This window comes from Prionailurus viverrinus, chromosome A2 (genome assembly GCF_022837055.1).
Source record: "Prionailurus viverrinus isolate Anna chromosome A2, UM_Priviv_1.0, whole genome shotgun sequence".
Lineage (NCBI taxonomy): Eukaryota > Metazoa > Chordata > Mammalia > Carnivora > Felidae > Prionailurus > Prionailurus viverrinus.
The window spans coordinates 70779082-70795135 of NC_062562.1; the positions used below are offsets into that span (position 1 = coordinate 70779082).

At 35.4% G+C, this 16054-nt stretch overlaps 1 protein-coding gene across 3 annotated transcripts in view; it reads right to left on the minus strand.

Moving 5' to 3' along the window:
• The window catches only part of BLVRA (biliverdin reductase A), a 52208-nt gene that overhangs the window by 6274 nt on the left and 29880 nt on the right, over positions 1-16054 (minus strand). For all 3 annotated transcript variants that reach the window (XM_047842566.1, XM_047842577.1, XM_047842584.1), the window contains 2 exons: positions 15173-15270; positions 767-874 (listed from right to left, as the gene is read on the minus strand). In XM_047842566.1, the coding sequence (XP_047698522.1) occupies positions 767-874; positions 15173-15270 (206 nt within the window). The remainder of the gene's footprint in view (positions 1-766; positions 875-15172; positions 15271-16054) is intronic.

The window sequence follows — 16054 nt, forward strand, 5'->3', positions numbered from 1 at the left end:
TTCATGGTTATTGTTACAACTCTATCATTATTTTAAAAGATGAAGGTGGATTTTAAAAAGAGGTTTCACTGTTATTTTCTGAAAATTCATGAGGAGATAAATGGTTTTACCACTTAGCAATGCCTGACCATGTCAGGGTTTTGCTTCTATAAGGAAAGCCCTCAGGAAAGGTTCCAAATACTCTAGGATATAGCCAGATAAGAAGGTCATCCAAAGAGCAGGAGGCTCCAGGATGCTCATATCCTATTGCTAATGGAGCTCCTCAAATAATGACCAACATAGAGCAAATAATCAAATATAGTGTAGACCAAATATTCTGGGGGCTGCCCATGTCCTTGTAACGTGTTGGAGGAAGAAAGGGGCTATGAATATTGTTTACTCTGCAAAGAGAACAAAAATATTCTCCTCTCCAAGAACCTGAGTCCATGTTCAACCTCCTGTGGAAAAATAGTCTCCAATTTGTTAAGATTTAATGAGGAAAATTCTATCTAAAAGGTTGGGACAGAAGCATTTGTAAGCTTAAGATTTCTAACATACTTTTACCTAAGGTCCACCAAGCACTTAAATCTCATTTGAGGAAAGAAAAAAAAAATGGCTATTTTTATTGTTTGTGGAAGCATGGGAAGATTATATTAAATTGGCCTTCAGTCACACAGTCTTTAGAAAAAATGAATCCAAATTAACATCCTAGAGAACTAGGAAAGAACCTAGTTAGCTTTCTGGCCTCACCAGTTACACATGACCTGTGATCCCACCTCAAACTGACCTGTAAAGAGGAGAGACCCTTTTAGCAGGTCTTTTCCCACCACTTCTTTTTTCAGGAATGCAAACTCGTCCATCAAGAGTTCAACGTGCTCCTCATGCAAGACCTTTCCTGTCATGACAAAAATGGGAGTAAAAAGGGCAGTCATCATCAGTCATGTATAGATGTGCATCCCAGAGTCTAGGTCTGTCTTCTACCAGCACAGAAGGACACAGCGACTGCAGAACCACCTGGGGTACCACTATACCCTTACACACCCCACCTGGAGGTGATGTCAGTTCTCAACTTACAACAGAAATGAAAGTCTAAGAAAGCAACATGATATCTACCTGCCCCAAAGGCAAGATGAGATCTGGGAAGTATCTGAGCTGAGTGCTAACTTCTCTTCTAGCCAGAATGGGGCAGTGCAGCATAAAAATCTAAGAAACAAGGAGAAGAAAAGCAATTTTGAGGACTAAAGAGAAGCTAAAATTAGACTCTTTATTTCAAAAACTGGAAGAACCAAGTGACTTTTTCAAATTACCCAGGTTGGAGGGTGGATGGATAATATTCGTAACTAAAATTTTGGATTATAAAAGAAAGCTGTTAAAATTTTTTGCTCTGGTGGCTTTTTCTTATCTAGGTTAGAAGATTCATAAAATACCAGAACTGGTTCCCCTTCTTCAATAGTTCTTTATTTTCAACTAATCCCACATGACTATTTTTTTTTAATATATATTCCTTCCATATTACCAACCTCTCTAGGTACACAAAACAAAACAAAACTCAGGAAAAACTTAAAGTACAAGAAAGCTCTTTTGTTCAAATATGTTTTGTTCAGTATTTCCCTTTTATTTTTATTTATTTATTTTTATATCTCTCTGGCTTATTTACTACTTGTTACAAGTTTGTGCCCTTAAACATTATGAATCTTACCCCTCACACATCCTATTCCCTGGTGGTAATCACCATTTCACTGGCTATTTTTTTTTATAGGTTTGACTTTCTAGATTCCACAAATTAGTGATAATCATATAGTACTTGTCTTTCTCTGACTTATCGCACTTAGCATAATGTGCTCAAGGTTTATCTGTGTTGTTGCAAATGGCAGGATATCCTCCTTTCCCACTGCTGAATAATATTCCAGTTTATATATGTATCACACCTTTTTTTTTTTTTTAACATTCATCTGTTGATGGGCATTTGGGTTGCTTCCATGTCTTGGTTATTGTGAATAATGCTACAATGAACATGGGTGTGCAGTTATCCCTTCAATGCACTGATTTCAATTCCTTCAGATATATACCCAGGAGTAGGTTTCTGGATCATCTGACAGTTCTGTTTTTAATTTTTTGAAGACCCGTCATACTGTTTTCCATTTTGGATATGCCAGTTTACATTCCAACCAAGAGTACATCAGAGTTCCTTTTTCCCCACATCCTTATCAACATTTGTTACCTCATTGTTTGAAAATAGCTCCCATAATAGGTGTGAGGTGATATCTCATTGTGGTTTGGGTATGCCTGATGATTAGTGACCGTGAACTCCTCTTCATACATCTGTTGACATACCTGTTTGTATATCTTCTTTGGAAATGTGTCTCTTAAATTCCTCTGCCAATTTTCTAATTGGATTGTTTGCTTTTCCCCTATTAGCTGTGTGAGTTCTTTATATTTTAGATATTAAACCCTTATGACATATATAGTTTGCAAATATTTTTTCCCATTCTATAGGTTGCCATTTCAGTTTACTGAATATTTCCTTTACTGTGTAGAAGCTCTTTAGTTTGATGTGTTTATGTTTATTTTAGCTTTCTTTGCCTGTGAAGTTGGTGTCTTATCCAAGCTAACACTGCTAAAAACAAAGTCAAGGATTTTCCCCCTATGTTTTCTTTTAGGAGTTTTACAGTGTCAGATAAGTCTCTTTTTCTTATGATTTCATATGTCTCTGATACATTTCAAGACAATTTCTGTGACTGATGTAAGACAGGAGTCCAGTTTCATTCTTTTACATGTGCATATCCAGTTTTCCTAACACCACTGATTGAAGAGACTACCATTTTCCCACTGTATGTTCTTGGTGCCCTTGTCAAATATTAGTTAACCACGTATGCATGGGTTTATGTTTGAGCTCTCTATACTGTTCCACTGGTCTATGTGCCTGATTTTATGCCAGTGCCACACTGTTTTGATTCCTATACCTTTGTATCATAAATTGTAATTTAGGAAGTGTGATGCTTCCAGATTTATTCTTCATTCTCAAGATTGTTTTTGGTATTGAGGGTCTCTTATGGTTCCACACAAATTTCAAAACGGTTTTACTATTTCTGTAAAAATAATGCCATTGGAATTTTGCTAGGGATTGCACTGGCTCTATAAATTGCTTTACAAAGTATGAACTTTAAAAATATCTATCCTTCCAATCCAAGAACATGAGGTACCTTTCCAATTAGTTGTGTCTTCTTCAATCTGTTTTTAAAAATTTTTTATTTAAATTTCAGTTAACATACAGTGTATTGTTAGTTTCATTATACTGTATGTTTCAGGTGTACAATTTAGTAATTCAACACTTAACATATAACACATGGTGCTCAATTACAAGTACATTCCTTAATCCTCAATACCTATTTAACCCATTCCCACCCCCCCCCCCCACTTCTCCTCTGGTAACCATGTGTTTGTTCTCTATAGCTAAAAGTGTGTGTTTGGTTTACCTCTCTTTCTCTTTTTTTCCCCTATGATCATTTGTTTTGTTTCTTAAATTCCACATATGAATGGAATTATATGGTATTTGTCTTTTTCTGACTGACTTATTTCACTTAGCATAAACCTCTCTAGCTCCATCCACGTCTTTTTTGCAAGATTTCATTCTTTTTTATGGCTGAGTAATATTCCATCGTATATAAATATACCACATTTTCTTTATCCATTCATCAGTCAAAGAACCTTTGGGTCATTTCCATAATTTGGGTATTGTAGATGCTGCTGCTATAAACATTCGGGGTACATGTATCCCTTTGAATTCGTATTTTTGTATTCTTGGGGTAAATATCTATTAGTGCAATTGCTGGATCTTCATTAATCCCTTTCATCAATGTCTTACAGTTTTCAGTGTACATGTCTTTCACCTCCTTGGTTAAATTTATTCCTAAGTATTTTATTGTTTTTAATGGTACTACAAATGGGACTGCTTTCTTATTTCTCTTTCAGATAATTTGTTAGTATATAGAAACACAAATGATTTCTGCACGCTAATTTTGTATCTGCAACTTTACTTGCTTATTAGTTCGAACAGTTTTTTGGTGGAGTCTTTAGGGTATTCTGCATATAAGAGCATGTCATCTGCAGAGACAATTTTACTTTTTCTTTCTGATTTGGATGCCTTTTATTTCTCTTTCTTGCCTACTTGCTCTATGACTTCCAGTACTACATTAAACAGAACACAGTGGTAAGAGTGGGCATCCTTGTCTTGTTCCTGATCTTGGAGGAAAAGCTTTCAGTGTTTCACCACGAAGTATGAGGTTAGCTGTGGGCTTTTCAATATTTTATTATACTGAGAAACATCCCATCTAAACCTAATTTGTTCAGATTTTTTTTTTATCATAAAAGAATTGCCAAATACTTTTTCTGCACCTATGGAGATGATGATATATTTATCCTTCATTATGTTAATGATTTACATACCCTGAATGATGCTTGCATCCCAGGGAGGAACATCATTAAATCCTCGTGTATGATCCTGTTAATGTGTTCTAGAATTTGGCACTAGTATTTTGGTGAAGATTCTGCATCTATGTCCATTATGGATATTGACCTGTAATTTTCTTTTCTCTTAATGTTCTTGTCTTGGATCATGGTATTTTGGTAATGCTGGCCTTGTAAAATGAGTTCGAAAGTGTTCTTTCCTCTTCAATTTTCTGTAAGAGTTTGAGAAGGATTGGTAACAATTCTTTACATGTTTGGTAGAATTCACCTGTGAAGCCATCTCATCCTGGACATTTATATGTTGGGATTTATTATTATTTATTATTGTCATCATCATCATCTAATCCCTTCCTCATTGTTGGTCTGTTCCATTTTTCTATTACTTCATGATTAAATCTTGGTAAATTACATTTCTATGCATCTATCCATTTCTTCTAAGTTATCTAATTTTTTGGCATAAAATTGTTCATAGTAGTCTCTTATGATCCTTTGTATTTCTGCGGTATCAGTTATATTACTCCCTCACTTATTCCAGTCATCTTTTTTTTTCCTGGTTAAGTGCAGCTAAAGGTTTGTCAATTTTGTATTCCTATTCAAAAAACCAACTCAGTTTCATTTATCTTTTCCATCATCTTTCTAGTCTCTATTTCATATATTTCTGCTCTAATCTTTATTATTTTCTTCTGCTTTGTTCATTTTCTACTTCCTTGAAATGTAAAATTAGGTTGTTTGAGATCTTTCTCTTTTCTTAATATAAGTATTTACCGCTATAAATCTTCCTCTTAGAAATGTTTTTGCTAGATGCAATAATTTTTGGTATGTTTGTTTCCATTTTCATTCATCTCAAGATTTTTTTTAAATTTCCCTTTCGATTTCTTCTTTTGACCCACTGTTTTTTCAGAAGTGTGCGGTTTACATATTTATGAATTTTCCAGCTTTCCTATTATTCACTTTTATACCATATCATGTGGTCAAATACTTGATAAGATTTCACTCTTATTAAATTTGTTAAGAGTTGTTTGTGGCCTAACATATGATCTATCCTGAAGAATGTTCCACGTTCCATTCTTGAGAAGAATGTATATTCTGTTGTTGGTGGTTGAAATGCTCTGTATTCTGTACATGTCTATTGGGTCCATTTGGTCTAAGTGTAATTCAAATCCATTATTTCCATATTATATTTCTATGTGGATGATTTATCCATTGTTGAAAGCAGGGTATTGAAATCCTCTATTATTGCATTGCTATCTACTTTTGTCTTCAGATCTATAAACTATTTAATGTATCTAGGTGTTCCAATACTGGATGTGTGTCTCTCTCTCTCTCTCTCTATATATATATATATTTCTTATATATATATAATATATAATATATATATTTATATATAATATATATAAATATATATATAAATATATAAATATATATATTTATATATATATATTAAATATATATATATTTCTTAATGTTTATGTTTATTTTTGAGACAGAGAAAGACACAGCATGAGCTGGGGAGGGGCAGAGAGAGAGGGAGACACAGAGTACAAAGCAGGCTCCAGGCTCTGAGCTGTGAGCACAGAGCCTGACACAGGGGTCAAACTCGTCAAGTGCAAGATCATGACCTGACCCGACGTCTGAAGCTCAACCAACTGAGCCACCCAGGTGCCCCTATTGGATGCCTAAAAATTTACTATTGTTACAACCTCTCAGTGAATTGATCCCTTTATCTTCTTTATCTCTTGCTGCAGCTTTTCACTTAAAGTCTATTTTGTCTAATATCAGTATAGCTACTCCAGCTTCTTTTGGTTTCTATTTGCATAGAATATTTTTCCATCCTTTTAGTTTTGGTCTATGAGTGTTCTTATAGGCCCCATATACTTGGATTTTTTTTTTTTTTTTGTAACTCATTGAGCCACCCTATGTCTTTTAGTGGAGAATGTAAGTCATTTACATCATTGATAGGTAACACTTTTGTCTTTTAACCTATGTGCTAGAGTTCACTATTGCAATATTCAGAAAATTAACTATATATTTATATATTTACCTTTAACAGTGAATTTTATACTTCCATATATTTTCATGTTACTAATTCACATCCTTTCAGCTTGAAGAACTCCCTTTAGCATTTCTTATAAGGCAGATCTAATGATGATAAATTACCCCAGCTTTTATTTGCTTGGGAAAGACGTTATCTCTCCTTCATTTCTAAAGTTTGTGATTGACAGTTCTGAAGTATTCTTGGTTGATTGTGTTTTTCTTTGAGCACATGGAAGGCCTGTTGGGCCTTCTGCTGAGAAGTCTGCTGACAGCTGTATCAGGATTCCCTTGTATGTGGTGAGTCTTTTTTCTCTTGCTTTTAGAATTCTTTGATTTTTTTGAGAGCTTGACTACAATGTGATCTCTTTGGATTAAATCATTTTGGGGACACTTGAGCTTCATGTTCCTGGATGACTGCATCTCTCCCTAGTTTTGGAAAGTTTTTAGCCATTATTTCTTCAAATAAGTTTTCCCTGTCTTTTGCTCTCCTTTCTCCTTCTGGGACTCCCATAATGTGAATATTGTTTCAATTGACGTTGTCCCATAATTCACATACACTTTCTTTGCTCTTTTTCAATTTAATTTCTTTTTTCCCACTGATTGGATAATATCAAGAGACCTGTCTTCACATTCATAGATTCTTTCTTCTACCTGATTGGGCCTGTTGTTGAAGCTCTCTACTGAATTTTTCATTTCATTCACTTATATGCTTAAGCTCCAAAATGTATTTGTCTTATGATTTCTCATTTTGTTCATACATTGTTTTCCTGAGTTTGTTTATTGTTCTCTTGAATCATGCTGAGCTTCCTTCAAATAATTATTTAGAATTTTCAGGTAACTTGTGGATTTCCACTTCTTTTGTGTCAGTTATTAGAAAATTATTGTGTTCCTGATAATGTTATGCTTGGTTTTTTTCCTATTTCTGATGGCTTTTGCATTGATGTCTGTGAATTTGAAGCAGTCACCTCAATATCTTTCAGCAATGTTTTGCGGTTTGTCATATATAGTTTTTATTATCATGAGGTAGTTTCCTTCTATTTATTGTTAGTTTGTTGAATACTTTTATCATTAAAGGGTGTTGAATTTGGTCAAATGCATTTTTCTGCAACAATTGAGATGATCATGTGGGTTTTGTCCTTCATTCTTTTAATGTGGTGTATCACATTCTTTGTTTTCATACGTTGACCCAATTCTTGCATCCCAGGAATAAATCCCACTTGTTCCTGCTGAATCTAGGCTGCTAACATTCTGATGAGAATTTCTGCATCTGCAGAAACCAGATATACTGGTCTTTACTTTTCTTGTAGTTAACTTTGTCTGGCTTTGGTATCAGGCAATGCTGGCCTCATATAAGTCTGGAAGTGTTCTTTCCTCTTTAATTTTTTGGAAAGTTTTGAGTAGAATTGTTGTTACTTCTATAAATGTTTGGTAGTATTTTCCAGTGAAGCCATCTGATCCTGGGCTTTTCTAGTTAGGAAGTTACTGTTTCAGTCTTCTTACTAGTTATAGGTATGTATAGAATTTATGATTCAGTTGGTATTTTGTCTGTTTTTAGGAACTTATCCACTTACTCTATGTTATCCAGTTGTTGGAGTATACTTGTTCATAGTAGTCTCCTGTAATACATTTATTTCTGTAGCATGTCATAATGTCTCCTTTACACTTCTGAGTTTATTTGAATCTTTTTTCCTAGTTATTCTAGCTAAGAGTTTGTCAATTTTTTAAATCTTTTCAAAAGATTTTAGTTTCTTTGAAATTTTCTATTTATTTATTTATTTATTTATTTATTTATTTATTTATTTATTTATTTATTACTATTCTAATCTTTATTGTTTTCCTTTTTTTCTGCTAACTTTTGATTTAGTGCAGTCTTCTAGTTCCTTGAGGTGTAAAGTTAGGTTGTTGACTTGAGATCTTCCTTCTTGTTTAATGTGTTTACCACAATAAATGTCCTTCTTTGTACTGTTTTTACTATATCCCATATATTTTGGTATGCTGCATTTTCACTTTCATTTTCTCAAGATATTTCTAATCACTCTTGTGATTTTTCCCTTCACCCATTGGCTAACTAACAGTATACTGTTTAATTTTCATGTATTTGTGGATTTTCCAGTTTTTCTTCTGCTGTTGATTTCTAGTTTCATTCCATTGTGTTCTGAAAAGACACTTAGCATGATTTCAATCTTTTTAAATTTGTTAAGACTTATTGTGGCCTACATATAGTCTGTCCTGGAGAACAATCTATGTGTGCTTGAGAAGAATGTGTATTCTGCTATTATTGGATGAAGTATTCTCTATATGTCTGTTCAATTGGTGTTGTCCAAGTCCTCTGTTTCATATATTGAACTTCTGGCTGGTTTTCCTATCCATTACTCAAAGTGGAGTACTGAAGTCTCCTACTATTATTGTGTCCCTTCAACAATGTTTGCTTCATACACTTGGGAGCTTTAATGTTAGGTGAACTGACCCTTTTATCATTATATAATGTCCTTCTTCATCTCTTATGACACTTTTTGATTTAAAGCTTATTTTGTTTGATAAATTTATGTCTTCTTGCTCTTTTGGTTACTATTTACATGGAATATCTTTTTCCATCCTTTTAGTGCATATGTGTCTTTAGATCTGAAGTCTCTTGTAGACAGTATACAGTTGGACGTTGTTTTTGTTTTGTTTTAATCCACTGAGCCAATCTAAGTCTTTTGATTAAGGAGTTTAACCATTTACATTTGAAGTAATCACTGACAGAAAAAAAAAACTTCTGCTGCCATTTTGTTAACTGTTGTCTATAAATTCTTGCAGTATTTTGTCCTTCTTTTCCTCTCTTACTGCCTTCTTTTGTGTTTTGTTGATTTTTTTTTTTTTTTTTTTTTTGGTGACATGTTTTGATTCCTTTCTCATTTCCTTTTGCACATCTCATGTGGTTACTGTGGGAATTAAATAAAGCTTCTAATTATAGTAATCTAACTTAAACTAATAAAAACTTCAAATGCATACAAAAACTTTATTCCTTTACATTTCCAACCTCCCACTTTATTTTACTCATATCACAAATTATATCTATTTATATTGTATATCCATTAACATAGATTTATAGTTATTTCTTATGCTCTGTCTTTCCAATTTCCTACTAGAATTAAAAATGATTGGGGTGCCTGGGTAGCTGAGTCAGTTAAATGTCCAACTTCGGCCCAGGTCATAATCTCATGGTCCATGAGTCTGAGCCGCACACAGGCTCTGTGCTGACTGCTCACAGTCTGGAACCTGCTTCGGATTCTGTGTCTCCCTCTCTCTCTGCCCCTCCCCTGCTCATGCTCTTGCTCTCTCTCTCAAAAATAAACATTAAAAAAATTGTTTGATGATTTATGAACCAACAAAATACTACAGGATTCTATATTTCTTTTTATGTTTCCCTTTACCAGAGTACTTTTTATTTTCATATGATTAATTGCTGTTTAAAATCCTTTTGCTTCAGTTTAAATGACTCCCTTTAGCATTTTTTGTAGAATAAGTCTAGTAGTGATTAATTCCCTCAGTTGCTGTTTTTCCAGGAAAGTCTTAATTTCACCTTCATTTCTGAAGAACAGTCTTGATGAATACAGTATTCTTGGTTGGCAGTTGTATCTCTTTCAACAAATTGAATATATCATCCAACTCCCTCTGGCCTACAAGATTGCGGAGAATTCTGCTGATAAGCTTATTAAGAGCTCCTTGAGAAGTCACTTTTCTCTTGCCTTTTTCAAGATTCTGCCTTTATGGTCTTTACAGTGTGATTATGTGTCTTGGTGTGGATCTCTGGAATTACTCTAGTTGGAGTTCATTAAGTGTCTTCAATTTGTATTCCATTTCCTTCCTCAAATTTGGGAAGTGTTCAGCCATGATTATTCCAAATAAGCTCACTGCTCCCTTCTGGGACTTGTATAATACATATATTGATCTGTTTGATGGTGTACCATAAATCCCTTAAGCTTTCTTCACTTTTCTTCATTCTTTTTCTTTTTGCCCCTTTGACTCAAATTTCAAATGACCCATCTTCAAATGTACCAATTCTTTCACTTGATCAAGTTTGCTGTTGAACCCTTGCACATTTTTCTATTCAGTCATTTTATTCTTCATCTCTAGAATTTTTTTGTGTTTTATAGTTTACAGCTTTTTGTTGATATATTCATTTTGTTCATGCACTGTTTTCCTGATTTTATTCACTTGTCTGTGTCCTCTTTTAGCTATCTTTTAGAGTTACTTTGAATTCTTTATCAGATAATTCATAGGTCTCTATTTCTTTAGGATTAGTTTTTGGAGATTAATTTTGTTCCTTTAAGAGGCCAATTTTTCCTTGTTTCTTTTTTTTTTTTAATTTTTTTTTTCAACGTTTATTTATTTTTTGGGACAGAGAGAGACAGAGCATGAACGGGGGAGGGGCAGAGAGAGAGGGAGACACAGAATCGGAAACAGGCTCCAGGCTCTGAGCCATCAGCCCAGAGCCTGACGCGGGACTCGAACTCACGGACCGCGAGATCGTGACCTGGCTGAAGTCGGACGCTTAACCGACTGCGCCACCCAGGCGCCCTCCTTGTTTCTTTTTATGCCTTGTGATCATTTGTTGAGATCTGAATATTTGGAAAAACAGCCACTTCTCCCAGTCTTTACAGACTGACTTTTTATAAGGAAAGACCTTCTCCAGACAGGCTAGCAATTCTCAAATCTTTCCTGGGGATGTATCTTCTCTGGGATTATGTGTATAATTTCCAAGTGAAAGAGGTTTGCCCCTGTTCTCAAAAACCTAATATCTTGCTCACCCTGGTTTCTTTATGCAGTACTGCAGTCTCTCTGTTGCTATAACAAATCATAGAGTTTGCCTTGTTCTTGGCAGCCTCTAATCTCGCATCTAAAGTACACTACTGCTTCCTTCAGCACCCCAAGTCAAGAGAGATAGAAACCAGTCTCTCAAGCAGCCCTTGCAAAACCAGAACACTAGATGCAGGTTCCACTCTTCTTTTTTCCCCCAAGGGAGAAGTTAAGACTTGGGAGTTTTGTCCTGATCACACCCTGTTGTGCCAGGGTGAAGCCGAGCAAATGCAATGAACCTTCTTACCGGCTTCAATGCAGCTCTTCTTGGCTTTGTGTATGCCTGGGTGACTACAACCACTTAAATTGTTTCTGGAATTCTCACAAAGGCAATATGGTCTATATATTGCTCTTAAGTCAGTGTCTCCACGGCAGAATGAGGTCCCAGTGCTTCCTATTCCACCATCTTGCTGACATTACTCCCAAATTATCCTTAACTTTTGCCATACAAAATGATATTGCATTTAGGTATTCCAAGTTGAATAAAATTATTACTTCCCTGGGCTACAATGTAAATGTTATAGTTACATTTTCAACTCATTTTCAGCAGATTAATGTTACCTAGTTGTGAACATATGGCAATGTGGGCTCCTCAAAAGCAAGGGTCATCTTTTTATTATCTCTATTGTTAATAAGTACGGTATCTCATACATAATAACTATTGTGTAAAAACTGCTTAATGAACGCTCTGAGTTATAAATACTTGCCTAGAGAAAAAATGTCAGTTTCATTGCTAAGAACCTTTTTCTTTTTAAAAGCCATTAATGATCTAAACATATCCACCCAGATTGTGCTTGCTAATGGAGATAATACCAAGGCTCTAATATAACACTTATCCTTAGTTTTTAAAAAACTAAGCTTATTATTTTTAATTAACTAAAGTCCATATTTTGTTCAGATTTCCTTAGTTTACACCTAATGTGCTTTTTCTGTTTCCAGATACCACATCACATTTAGTTATCATATCTCCTTAGGCTCCTCTTGGGTTAGAAAGTGTCTTAAACTTCCTTTGTTTTTTAATGACTTTGACAGTTCTGAAGAGTATTGGCCAGGAATTTTGTAGAATGCCCCTCAACTGGGATTTTTCTGATGTTATTCTCATGATCACACTGGGGTTATGGTTAGGGGAGGAAAACTACAGAGGTAATGAACCATTCTCATCATATCATATCAAGAATACGTCCCATTATCATAACTTACCACTGTTGATGTTACTTTTGATCAACTAGCTAAGGTAGTGTTTGGTTTCTCTAGTGTAAAGTGTACTCTTTTCCCCTCCTTTCTATATTTACACTTTGGAAGGAAGTCACTATGTTCAGGATATTACCTTTCTGAGAAAATTTAACCTGTTATTTTGTAGCATGTTCCACATTCTAGTTTGCTTGATTTTTTACAGTGCCATTTAATTTGCTCCTTTATCCTTGCATGTCCTGTAAGTCTCAATTATATAATTGACACTGTGTACATCACATCAGATGGTATGTATCATCAGACTGACCCATATCAGCAATCATTCGGTTAGGATGAAAACAACAGAGCTCTTCATTGTAAAGGCACATTTTTTTTCTTTCCTTTGCGGTTAGCAAGAAATCTATGGTGTATGCTATAGTGTCTTGTTCTTTGTCCATGGATATCTGTGCTATAAGAAAATAATATACAAAGGTGATGGCTTCAAAGCTCCTCTTACTCACAGCAGTAATTCTCTATCTCCTCATTCAAACACCTCCTGAAGGTCTACTCAGTTCTAGGCACTGCTTAGCTGCTGTGGCGATGGGCTCTGTCCTTCAGCAGCACATCCCAGTGCTACAGAGTGCTACAAGAGTTTCAATAAAGTCTGACCAGTCTACACTGGTGATAAGCACAAGGTGCTTTCTTTGGTGATTTTCATGCAATTGTTCATGATACTTTGCTCATATATTAAAGCTTTTCAATAGCAAATGTTGAAACAAAGAGTTTTTAATTTAAACTTCATGTAACTAGGTCCCTTAATCATTAAACATTATAGTTAATTCTTGTTGCCTCCATAGAGGGACTTGTGCAGGTAATGTAAAAACAAAAATCTCTGGAAGGCAGTATGGCTTAGAGGAATGAATGTAGACTTCAGAGCTGGAAAGGACTGAATTCAAATCTCTATCTTCCAATATAGTCCTGTTACTAGCTTTGTGATCTGGCACAAATTACTTAACTTCTCTGAGCTATGGATTCCTATACATAAGCTCCTATACATAAGAGAAAATACCTACCTCCAAGGGTTTCTAGAATTAAACAAAATAATATATGAAGCACGTAGTAGAGTTCCCAAGTTCCTAACATGTAGGAGATATTTGATAAATAATCCTCTTGAGAAACAACACAAACTACAAAAGTATGCACATAATTGCAAATGACATATCAGATAAAGGGTTAGTATCCAAAATCTGTAAGAACTTATCAAACTCAACACCCAAAAAGTGAATAATCCAGTGAAGAAATGAGCAAAAGACATGAATAGACACTTCTCCAAAGAAGACATCCAGATGGCTAAGAGACACATGAAAAGATGCTCAACATCACTTATCATCAGGGAAATACAAATCAAAACCACAATGAGATACCACCTCACGCCTGTCAGAATGGCTAAAATTAACAACTCAGGCAACAACAGAGTTGGCAAGGATGCAGAGAAAAGAGGATCTCTTTTGTACTGCTGGTGGGAATGCACACTGGTGCAGCCACTCTAGAAAACAGTATGGAGGTTCCTCAAAAAATTAAAAATAGAAGTACCCTACACTCAACAATTGCACTACTAGGTATTTATCCCAGGGATACAGGTGTACTATTTCCAAGGGACACATGCACCCCAATGTTTATAGCAGCACTAGCAAAAAGAATGAAATCTTGCCATTTGCAAGTACACAGATGGAACTGGAAGGTATTATGCTAAACGAAATTAGTCAGAGAAAGACAAATATCATATGACTTCACTCATATGAGGACTTTATGATACAAAACAGATGAACATAAGGAAAGGGAAGCAAAAAGAATATAAAAACAGGGAGGGGGACAAAACATAAGAGACTCTTAAATATAGAGAATAAACAGAGGGTTGCTGGAGGGGTTGTGGGAGGGGGGATGGGCTAAATGGGTAAGGGGCATTAAGGAGTCTACTCCTGAAATCACTGTTGTACTATATGCTAACTTAGATGTAAATTAAACAATAAATTAATTAAAAAATGAAAAAAATAGGGACACCTGGGTAGCTCAGTTGGTTAAGCGTCTGACTTCGGCTCAGATCATGATCTCACTGCTCACGGGTTCAAGCCCCACCTCAGGCTCTGTGCTGACAGCTTGGAGCCTGGAGCCTGCTTCGAATTCTATGTCCCCCTCTCTCTCTGCCTCTCCCAAAATCACACTCTGTCTCTTTCTCTCTCTCTCTCAAAAATAAATAATCATTAAAAAAATTTTTTTTGAATAAAAAATTTAAAAAAGTATGCATATAAGACTTGGGCATGCATTACTCTGACTTGGGCATTTTTCTACTAGCAATGTTTCATATGAATAACACCAAAATAATATCATGGCACTGGCACAGGGCAAAGCTAATTCATGCTTTTCATTAGAGTAAAAGACTCTGATAAGTCTCTAACAAAAATGTGCAAATTCCCACGCATCCCTCTGCCCTGCTGGCCCTCCACACGTGCTCCTTATGCGTGCCTACAATTTTGGGGATGAGTAGGGGGTTGGGAGCCCACAGGACCAGTAACATATCTGACATAGGGTTAAGTTTTAAAGGCATAAAGATGGTACCAAAGACATCTTACAGGCAGAAACTCTAAACGAGAGTCTGTGCTCCAGACAGAACATACGTCACCTTTCTGCTCAGCCAGCTTCCACAGGTCCTGAGCTGCTTCCCAAGACAGTGTCATTGGATATTCCACAAGGACATGCTTACCAGCATTAAGGAACTGCCTTTGGAAAAAAGAGAGAGAAAATATATTCAAGTAAGCTTCATTAAAATGCCCTGCATAACAGAGAATGGAATGTTATAAATACACATAAATCTCCAAGTTATGTAGGACTACAGATGAGAATCAGTGAGAAATGGGGCCAGAGGATAAGGAGGATGAATTGTACTTCCTATTATTTTCTAATGTGCTAGAGGAGAATGACTTTCCAGTTATGTGTTAATTTGAACATGCATCCATTCAACTACTCATGTATTCAACTAGGCACTATTTATCAGCTACTCTGGAGGAGAAATAAAAGACATTAATATGAAAATTGTCTATTACCACATGATTGCTATAAATAAAGACTACCAAACCCATGAACCCATGACAGCAGCTCTGCCTGAGGCAGTTTGAGAAGATTTCAGTAACTACATCTGAATTGGGTCTTGAAATAGGAGGCATTTTCCAGGTGCAACATGCAAGATGAGGGAATTTCACTTTGGGCAGCATATGCAGAGGCGTGGATATTTATGGGAAATTTGTCCATCTGGATAATAGTATGAATTTCGGCATATGGCAGGGAAGTGGACTCAGGGATGAGAGGGAAACAAAATCATGAAAGTAGCTGAGAGTCTGACTGTGAAGTACCCAGAATGCCACACTCAGAAGTTTGGATTTTATTTTCTAGATACTCTTAAGGTACAAACATTTATAAGATGAAAATTACACAATTACCTTTTTAAGGAAATACATTCTGGTGCCAAAGTGGGTTAAAGGGAACCAAGGAAAGGTGTTTCTTTCCA